Source organism: Microtus ochrogaster, chromosome 1 (assembly GCF_000317375.1).
Source record: "Microtus ochrogaster isolate Prairie Vole_2 chromosome 1, MicOch1.0, whole genome shotgun sequence".
NCBI classification, from domain to species: domain Eukaryota; kingdom Metazoa; phylum Chordata; class Mammalia; order Rodentia; family Cricetidae; genus Microtus; species Microtus ochrogaster.
This window is the reverse complement of record NC_022009.1, coordinates 61,466,215-61,476,019: the sequence shown is the minus strand read 5'-3', so window position 1 is coordinate 61,476,019 and position 9,805 is coordinate 61,466,215. Positions and strand designations below refer to the sequence as shown.

The 9,805-nt window shown below is 43.6% G+C and overlaps 1 protein-coding gene across 1 annotated transcript in view; it reads right to left on the bottom strand.

The window, feature by feature from the left end:
- Positions 1-1,323: 1,323 nt before the first annotated feature.
- The window catches only part of Hectd1 (HECT domain E3 ubiquitin protein ligase 1), a 90,184-nt gene continuing 81,702 nt past the window's right edge, over positions 1,324-9,805 (bottom strand). Inside the window, exons 36-43 of the mRNA XM_026778782.1 lie at positions 9,530-9,644; positions 8,713-8,850; positions 7,078-7,685; positions 4,550-4,628; positions 4,362-4,455; positions 3,651-3,801; positions 2,301-2,445; positions 1,324-2,197 (exon numbers count right to left, since the gene is read on the bottom strand). Of these exons, the coding sequence (XP_026634583.1) occupies positions 2,060-2,197; positions 2,301-2,445; positions 3,651-3,801; positions 4,362-4,455; positions 4,550-4,628; positions 7,078-7,685; positions 8,713-8,850; positions 9,530-9,644 (1,468 nt within the window). The 3' untranslated portion in view covers positions 1,324-2,059. The remainder of the gene's footprint in view (positions 2,198-2,300; positions 2,446-3,650; positions 3,802-4,361; positions 4,456-4,549; positions 4,629-7,077; positions 7,686-8,712; positions 8,851-9,529; positions 9,645-9,805) is intronic.

Sequence of the window (9,805 nt, the reverse complement as noted above, 5' to 3'; positions counted from 1 at the left end):
ACCAGGCTGGTCTCGAACTCACAGAGATCCGCCTGCCTCTGCCTCCCGAGTGCTGGGATTAAAGGCGTGCGCCACCATCGCCCGGCTGGTGAAGCCATTTTAATATCTAATAAAATAGACTTCAAACTAAAACTTACCAGAAGTGATAGGGAAGGACACTACATACTCAATCAGAGGAAAGTGCCACCAAGACGATACTTTTAATTTTTAACAACCATGGCCTACATGCAAGGACACCAAAGATTGTAAACCACTGCTGCAGGTCATACACTGACGGTGGGACACTTCAATACCCAGCTCTCTCCAACAGACATGTCATCCAGACAAAAACTAAACAGAAACAATGGAGCCAACAGATATTCACAGAACATTTCACCCAAACACAAAAGAATATACCTTTTTCTCTGCATCTCACAAAACTTTTTCCAAGTGATCATATTCTTAGACACAAAACAAGTCTCGATAGATACAAGAAAACTCCTTGCATCATATCAGACCCACAGATTAAAACTGGATAGCAAAACAACAGAAAGCTTAAACTCCTGGAAACTGAACAACTCCCTAATCAGTGAAAATGAGGTGACCCAGACCCAAAAGGAGAAATTCACTTTTATGTGGATACTAGCCATTAAACAAATGATAGCAAAACTACAACCTGTAGACCCAGAGATGCTAGGCCTAGAGGAAGCCATCTGAGGGATCACGCAGATCTATCTGGAACAGTGAAGTGGATTTCATGGGTGGACCTGAGCTGCAAAGCTCACACAAATTACAGCGATTATAGAGCAGCAAGCATTAGGTCCTCTGAGTATGTCAATTAGCTTTCAGCTTAATATTTTTTTTTGTTTTTGTTTCTTGAGACAGGGTTTCTCTGTGTAACAACCCTGGCTGTCCTGGAATTCGCTCTGTAGACCATGCTGGCTATGAACTCACCGAGACCCACCTGATTCTGCCTCCCAAGTGCTGGGATTAAAGTGTAAGCCACCACTGCCTGGCTTCAGCGCTTCAGCTTAGTATTTATATGGTACTCCTGACTTCTTTTTGGTTTGTCTATCTTTTTTTTTTTTTTGGTTTCTTGAGATAGGGTTTCCCTGTGTAACAGATCTGGTTGTCCTAGAACTTGCTTTGTAGACCAGGCTGGCTTCGAACTCACAGAGGTCCGCCTGCCTCTGTCTCCCAAGTGCTGGGATTAAAGGCATGCACCAACACCTCCAAGCTTTTGTTTTATATTTTATTTTGTTTTTTTAAAAAGGTAATTTACAGCACGGTGCAGAGTGAAGTTCTTAGGTCTGCTGGCTGCAGGGAAACAGCGGCACGACACAGTTTTCTATGCTGCAAACACTTTAATGATTATTGTTGAGCATACATTTCAGAAACTCACGTCCAACTGCAACAAGTTAAATAAATGTTTATAATATACAAAGAAAAGACAACCAAACATAAACGTTGCTGCGAGTGTGCCTTGCACCGAGACCAGTGTTTCCCTCCGTTACTATAGCTTTATTTTTGAGCTGCACAAACACACTTCAGAATTCCATCTTTTTTAAGATGGTATTTAGGAAAAAATGAACTCCCACCTCAAAGAACTAAAAGGCTGTGCATGATTCTGGGCTGGACAACAGAGAACACTAGAACACTCTGGTAGTGCAGGCAGCATAAAAAGGAAAAGAAAAAGCTCGAGATGCCCATTAACACTCTATGTTTTAAGGAAGCAGGATTTTGACCAAGTAGCTAAGAAGCCAGCAAACGGGGATCAGTGACGGCAACTGTAGTGTATGGAGTATGAAACGCTGACACTTGGTACACAGTTAGGCAGAACCACCTTCCCAGTCCCGTGAGCCCTTGAAAAGCAGCACAGTGCCTGTGCTGGGACCTGCTGGCTGGGTAGGAAGGGATTTACTTTGTCATTAGCAGCTAAGGAACCTATTCCAGGTGTTCTCAAGCCTTCCTGGTAGAAAACAAGGCAAACGTCATTAGTGTGAGGACCACACTTCTCCACGAACAAAGCAAGAGGCTGCTCTCAGCCCCGTCTCTGCTGTCTCCTTCTGCATCCCAAACCTCAATTGAGATGAAAGCCTTTCTCCATTGTAGCAGCTAGCAAGCGCTCCCTCATGATCTCCTCAGAAGAATATTCAGGTAACTTCAGATAATGGACACAAGTATTGACTGACGGATAGCTTGCATCAGTAGCGTCAACCTGCAGCAAGGAAGGGAAAACAACAGCATGAGTGCCTCTCTTACTGCCTCTGAATCCGAATGGCATTAGGTTCCCTTTGGATTCTCCACAGGCTGGTCTGTACCTTTCGCACGACTGTGAGCCTGGGGTGCAGGTTGGCCAGTCCACCCGGGGGCAGAGTTGAGCAGCCAGTGGTAAACTGCAGGAATGCTTTCCTTTCGTCTGAGGACATGCCACACAAAACCCTGACGAACCTGAGGAAACCAGGACTGAAAGAACAAAAACACAGCTGTGTTCATTTGGCCATAGACGGAAATGAACCAAGACACACCATTATAGTACCTGTGCATCAACAACTCGGTCCCCGAGCAATATACACATGCGGGAGGAACAAGCCTGCCTTGTGAGTCAACAGGACACCCTCCCACACCCCACACACAGCATACATGTAGCAGAACAAGACTGCTAGCAACTGCCCAGTTAGGTAAGGCCACAGCAGGACAAGATTAAACACACAACGGGTTCAGAGTCAGTCTAAGATACACTTGCATCATTACCAGCTAAGGCTACATTTATTAGAGTGCACTTGGTCATTTCCATCAGTGAAATAATCAAATCTTGTGACATAGTTTACAGAAGTAAAACAAAACACTACCTACCAACAAAGGGAACTACTACTATCTGCCACAGGCAAATGGGTTATATAATCACCCTGCTAAAAGGAGCCAGCCCAGAGAGGGTGTATAGAACTCCCTAAAGCTGTTTCTTACATTCATTCTTGAAGCTGGATATAAAATCTGCGTGCTTCTCTGTTACACTTCAGTAAACGTTAACATCAATGCAATGTAGCCTAAGGGTTTGCAAATTACTTGCCACGTGGTGGTGCACGCCTTTAATTCCAGCACTCAGGAGGCAGAGGCAGGTGGATCTCTGTGAGTTTGAGGCCAACCTGGTCCACAGAGCGAGTTCCAGGACAGGCTCCAAAGCCACAGAGAAACTCTGTCTTGGAAAACAAACAAACAACAACAAAAATCCAAAGATAATGACTAGTCAGCAGTGGTGGTGCACGCCTTTAATCTTAGCACTCGGGAGGCAGAGGGAAACGGATCTCTTTGAGTTAAAAGTCAACCTGGTCTACAGAAGAGTTCCAGGACACTCAGAGCTACACAGAGAAACCCTGTCTCCAGAAACAAACAACAACAACAAACAACGACTAAACGCTGTGAGAACAGGAGCCGAAGCACGAGCCGTGATTGAGTCATGTGAATGCTCTCAGACCCCCGTGGCAGCCATCTTGCCATCCCTGCTGCTTGTGCGCACGCGCACACACACACACACACACACACACACACACACACACACACACACACACACACACACACTGAAGGTAGTTTTCTAAAACTACATTTAGAAAAGCTGCCAGTGGATTTTTAGACATGAAAGAGTTTGTTCCTTGGAAATTAGCAGCACGTACCTGTCACGTGTATAGCCAAGCTTGGGTTCAGTGTAATTGATGATGTCCTCGGCGGCCCAGGATGGAGACTGATTTCCACAGAGAATCATCTGGACTTCCTCATGGCTGAAGGAACTTAGTTTCTCCATTGGAAAAACTTTATTAAACCCATCTACATCACAGAGACACCAAAAACACACACATACACAAAAAACACAACTCAGTTCCTAAGACATGATGACAAAAAGCCCAACTAGAATCCAAAAGCTGCAGGACGGTGGCCATCCCCACCCCACCACCACACACAAAGCTGCAGAGGACCACGCCCCCCCCCCCCCCCCCACACACACACAAAGGAAACCAATGCTCAACATCACAAACGCGAGCAGAAGAGTTTCTGGTCACTACAGTCTACAGCCAGATCCTCGTCACCACAGCTCTCCAGTCTGACCTTAACAGCTGGGTCACAAAGCAGCCAAGTCTGTGTTCACGCTTTCAAGTGAACTACAGTGCGATCCACCCTCATCGTGCACTGTCGCACGTGTACAAATGAAGAAATGAGTATGAGGGCCAGAAGTCTCTAGAGGAGTGGGCGAAGAGTTTGTCACTTAAGTGTTCAAACCTGTCCTGACTACGCTGCAGGACCTAACTACCTATCTGAGGACCAGAACCCACTCAGCAGTGATGATGCTAATGTCCAAGAAAAGGGGATGCGCGGTCCTTTAAAATTACCTCGGAAGGCTTCCATCTGTTTCTGAATACCCGTATGCATACAGAAGTCAAACATCAGATCCACATATTCTTCTGCATTATCCACTGTTATCATCTGTAAGGAAGGTTTGGCAGCATTAGTTCATTTCACCTGTTTACACAAGAGGCTCTTTCGGAGCCCAACCACTGCACTAGGAGCAAATCTTTACCTCATCTTCCCCGCTTGGCTTGAGATCCACAGCTGTGAAGCCGTATATTCTTGAAGAAGGGCAGAACTGGAAATTTAAACTGAAAGTTCAAAAAGATTTGGTTACTATGCAGCATTTATGAGCGTTGTGGACTATCACTTTAACCAAGCAAAGATGTGGTACATTGTTTACACTGATTTATTAAACTATGTAAAGATGTGTTGCTGTTTTACCTTGACTGCTTACGGCAGCTGAGTGGTTTAGTAAAAAGCTGCATGGTCAATAGCTAGGCATCAGAGGGACAGGCAGTGCTGGTAGGCACAGATAAGTAGACAGAGAGGGAGAGGTAACAAGGAAAATGAGGGGGAGCCAGCCAGTCAGACACGGGGTAGAACATACAGAGGGAAGAAAGGTAAAAAGCCCCAAGGCAAAATGTAGATAAAGGGGAACAGGTTAAAACACACAAGTCACAAGAGCGAGTGGAAGAAAAGATAAAGCCAAGCATTCATAATTACTAATAAGTCTACATGTCTTATTAGGGGAGCTGGTTGGTGGCACAAAAGAAAGTATGCTACATATATCAGTGCTACAAAAATCGTAAATGCTCCCATGCTCCACCAACACAAACCTGCACACCAGCAGATAGTAAAATCAGGCACATCCACATCTCATTATTCATTTACTGGAAATGTTGAGGATTAAACCCAGACCCTTGTGTAAGAGGCTGAGTCTTAAAGGGAAAAACCTTGTGCATGAAAACTATTAGGCCAAATGCTTGCAAACCTGTCTGACTTTGCAAAGACGACATGAAAATATAGCTTGTCTGATTTACTTGACTCAAGATTTCCACAATGAATTATTGTAAGAGCATGTTTGTAAGGCCCGTCTCCCATCGCCTCACTTGTTGTTTACAATGTATACAAAGTGTGTTTTAATACACTTAGGAGGAAAACAAATCCTTTAGCATATCTATCTCACACTTTGATTTTTTTTTTTCTGACAGCATCTCAGCATGTAGCTATGTGGCCGGGAACTCACTTTGTAGACCACACTATTGCTGAGCTCAGAGACCTGCCTGCCTCAGTCCCAAGTGCTCAGACTAAAGGCACGCACAACTGGCAGTTATCTAATCCTACTGATAGAGACACAGTCTCAGACATGTGCCACTAGGCAACATTTCTGTTGCACAAACATAAACTATACTTAAACGAATCTAGATGGTACATTTTACTCCACCACAAACATAGCATACTACTGCTTGGCTTCAAACTTGTACAGCAAGTTGCATTACTGAGTATCATAATGGTAAATATCTGTGACTAAAAACAGGTAAATACAGGAAAGATACAATGAAGAAATCAAGTGACAGATTTTAAGTCCATTTTAATTGTATGAAGCCTACCTTGTTTATGTGGTCCACCTATGACGAAAACACTTGTGTAGCGTTATGAGTGTCTAATTCTTACAATTACTAGCAAACATTCAAAACATCTGCAAATGTACTAGAAGGTATGACAATTTTCTGCAGAAAGAAATGTACTAGAGCGGCAGGATCAGAATGAGTCCACACAGACAACAGAGGTTTACATGCCAGTCACCTCTGACTTTTACACAGTAGGCTACACACACTAACTGAAAGTTGTCCATATATTGGCTTTGAATTTTTTTTTATTTTTTATCAGGTCCTTTTTTATTATTATTGATATTTTTATGGTTTATTTAACTTTATTTTATGTGCATTGGTGTGAAGGTGTCAGATCCCCTGGAACTGGATCTTCAGACAGCTGTAAGCTGCCTTGTGGGTGCTGAGAATTGAATTTTCTTCTGGGTCCTCGGGAAGAGCAGTCAGTGCTCTTAACCACTGAGCCATCTCTCCAGCCCTGGCTTTGAATTTTTTATACAAGATACAAATTTATCATATTTGATTTTTTTTTTTTTTTTTTTTTTTTTTTTTTTTGGTTTTTTGAGACAGGGTTTCTCTGTGGCTTTGGAGCCTGTCCTGGAACTAGCTCTGTAGACCAGGCTGGTCTCGAACTCACAGAGATCCGCCTGCCTCTGCCTCCCGAGTGCTGGGATTAAAGGCGTGCGCCACCATCGCCCGGCCAAATTTATCATATTTGAAAAATCAGATAATCCTCCAAAAATTTGATTAATGTTTGGTTTTTTCTCTTTTAAGGCAATGTCTTATGTATACCAGGCTAGCCACAAACTTTCTATGTAGTGAATGATAACCTTAAACTCTTAATTTTCCTGCCTGCATGCTCCCAGACTGGGATTCTAGGCACATGCCCACAGGCAGGGTTCTCTGCAGTGCGGAAGACCCAGGGCTTCACACACACTACACAGCACCACTCGGACCGAGCCGTCCACCCAACACAGTGTTATCTCCTACAGTAACAATAAATGAAGTTCAAACAGATCCCACTACCCTCTAGCGCCCATCAGTGTGCTCCCGCCTCTACTCATATGCCAGAGACCCGCAGGGACAGAGAAAGAGAAACCTTTAATTCCTCATTTGTTAGGTCAAAGAATAAATACATAAATCTTACCCTAAATCCTCGATGCTAAGTGGAGGTCCAGAACCTGATGGATTCTTGAGCACTAATTCCTGTAACTTTGTGTTCTTCTCATCTTCAGAAAGATTTTTATTGCCTAAAATTTGGCGCCTCTTGATAGCAAGGTCTTTAATTTCTTTTAAAAATCTGGCCCTATGCGGATTTACTAGTTCAAAATCTTCCCAAGTCAAAATTCCATTAAACCAAGCTGGGGGTTTGGGTTTAGGGGGATCGAGGATAAATTCTGACTTTGAGTCCTCTTCAAAGCTTCCTACTGAGAGAGAGTCATGACCTTCTTCTGTGGACGCTTCCGACTGACTTTCTGTACAGTGCAAGTCTCTGTCGCCTCGTGATTCATAGATCAGTTTGCTCATATTGCTTTTAATGTCCCCCATGCACATAAGTTTAAAGAAAGGCTTAGAAATAGGCAAGTCCACCAGTCTATTGTCTTGAATACATTTGGCTAAGAAAATGCCAAGGAAATGGAAGAGCTTTGTGATCCTTTCCAGCTCGTCACTGTCCTGTGGGAATGGTGCTGTGAACAGCCCACAGGACCGCTGCACGTAGTATCCAGGAGGCTTCAACCCACCTCCAAGATCAACCTAGGTTTTAAAAGAAACACAATAAACTAATAAATACATTAAAAAGTTATCAAACCATCTATTACCATCTAAAAGATTCATAAACATGAAACACTTTTTAAAAATTCAGTCATTTAAAGATGTATGAACATTAATTAACTTTGGCAACCAAATTTAATCCTTAAATATTTTAATGGCACTATGGTTATTCAATAATAAAAGTAAAGGCCAGTCTGGGCCAAAAAGTGAGACCAAAACCAAAACTAGGACTATCAAGACGGTTAACTGTGCTAGAGTTTTGCCACCACACCCAATTACCAGAGCTCGGTATCTGTGACCCCGATGGTGCAAGCAGAGAGTGGACTCTTCCCACAAGCTGGTTTCCACAGATAACACGGCATGTGTACACAGTAGTGCATGCATACACTTGTCCACACAGATGCAACACTAAACTTGAAGTGAACAAGACGACTCCGCTGGTAACAGCACTCACCGTCAAGCCTGCTGGCCTGAGCGCACGTGCAGTAGGAGACCAACTTCTGAAAGTTGTCCTCATCTCCACACGTCACACTCACTCTCTATGAAAAACAAGCGCTGCCAATGTGGCTCTGTGGTAAACTGTTTTCCTAGTATCCATAATGTACTGGGTTTGAGCCTCAGTATTGGGGGTGGGAATGGGGTCTTAAATAAATAAATAAACAACAATCTTTAAAAGTACAGCTAGGGAACCCGAGAGCTGGCCCAGCAGGGTAAGAGCACACTGTCTGTTCTTGCAGAGAACCTGGGTTCAGTGCCAAGCACTCATATGGTGGTCACAAGCCTCTATATCTCCAGTTCCAGGTAATCCAGTGGCTAGATCTGCTCCCCCAGCATTAGGTACACATGTGGCACATACATGTACAAACATCCAGAAAATACTCATATACATAAAGTTAAAAAATTTAAAAGTTCAAAAAAACAAGTATAGCCAAAAAACCCGGCACAGGATATTTTAACATTTTGTGAAAGCAACCATAACTGAAACCCCAAGATAAGAACTAGATCTCACATGACGAGACTCGTCATCCGGGAAGTTGTCATCACACAGCCACGTCCCCAAGTCAGTCCTCTGGAATTCGGCTGCCACAAGTGCATAAAACTCCAAAGTGGGTCCCAAGCCAGTTCCTTCTTCTCCTAAAAATTCAACCTAAAAACAAGGATAGAATGGTAAAGAAAAGGTTACTTTGTAGGACATTTTGTTTTGTTTGTTGGTATTTTCTTCAGACAGGACTTCTCTGTATAACCACTCTAGCTATTCCAGGACTCAGCTTTGTAGACCAGGCCAGGCTCAAATTCATGGAAAGGCGTGTGCCCCCACTCCTGACCATCTTTTAAATGAATCAGTTCTGTCGCACAGATCCAGTAGCATTCATCCATCTCCTTTTTCAGAACAGGATTCTGGGACTCTGAAGCCTTCGTTTCCCCCTGTGGACCATCAAGCACTGTGCTGAGCACTGTGCATGCTTTAGTTACTTGTTCTGGAGATTCTATCTCATGACTCAGCAGAATAATCAAATCTCATCTTTCCATCAGAGGAAACCAAATCTCAACCATTTACTTGAAGCAAGGATGGTATATAGGTTTTTTTCTACCTGGGTTTTATGACCAAATACCTAAATTCTACAGTTGTGACTTTAAGCAATCACTTTGGAGGCTTCTGAATACACTCTATTTGATGCAAAAATGATAGGAAAATTTTCAGAAAAACTTAAATGATGAGTCAGGTAGTGGTGACACACACCTGTAATTATAGCACTCAGAAGGCAGAGGCAGGCCGGATCTATAGATAGCAACAGTAATAAAACCTTGCACATCTAGAGACTTACGACATCTGATGTAGCCATACGTCTGTGATGGTCACATCCATGACAGGTCACTGTGTAAATGGGGTAAGACCCAGAAATGCCCACAGCATCATCCTGCAGTAAGTACTGCCAGCTGCTGCGGGATCAACACCACCACACTTTAGGGGAGGCGATACTACAAAAGCACAGCTTAATGGAAGGGTAAAATGTAGCTAGCCAAAAAGAACCCCTTGCCTGGCGGTGGTGGCGCACGCCTTTAATCCCAGCACTCGGAGGCAGAGGCAGGCGGATCTCTGT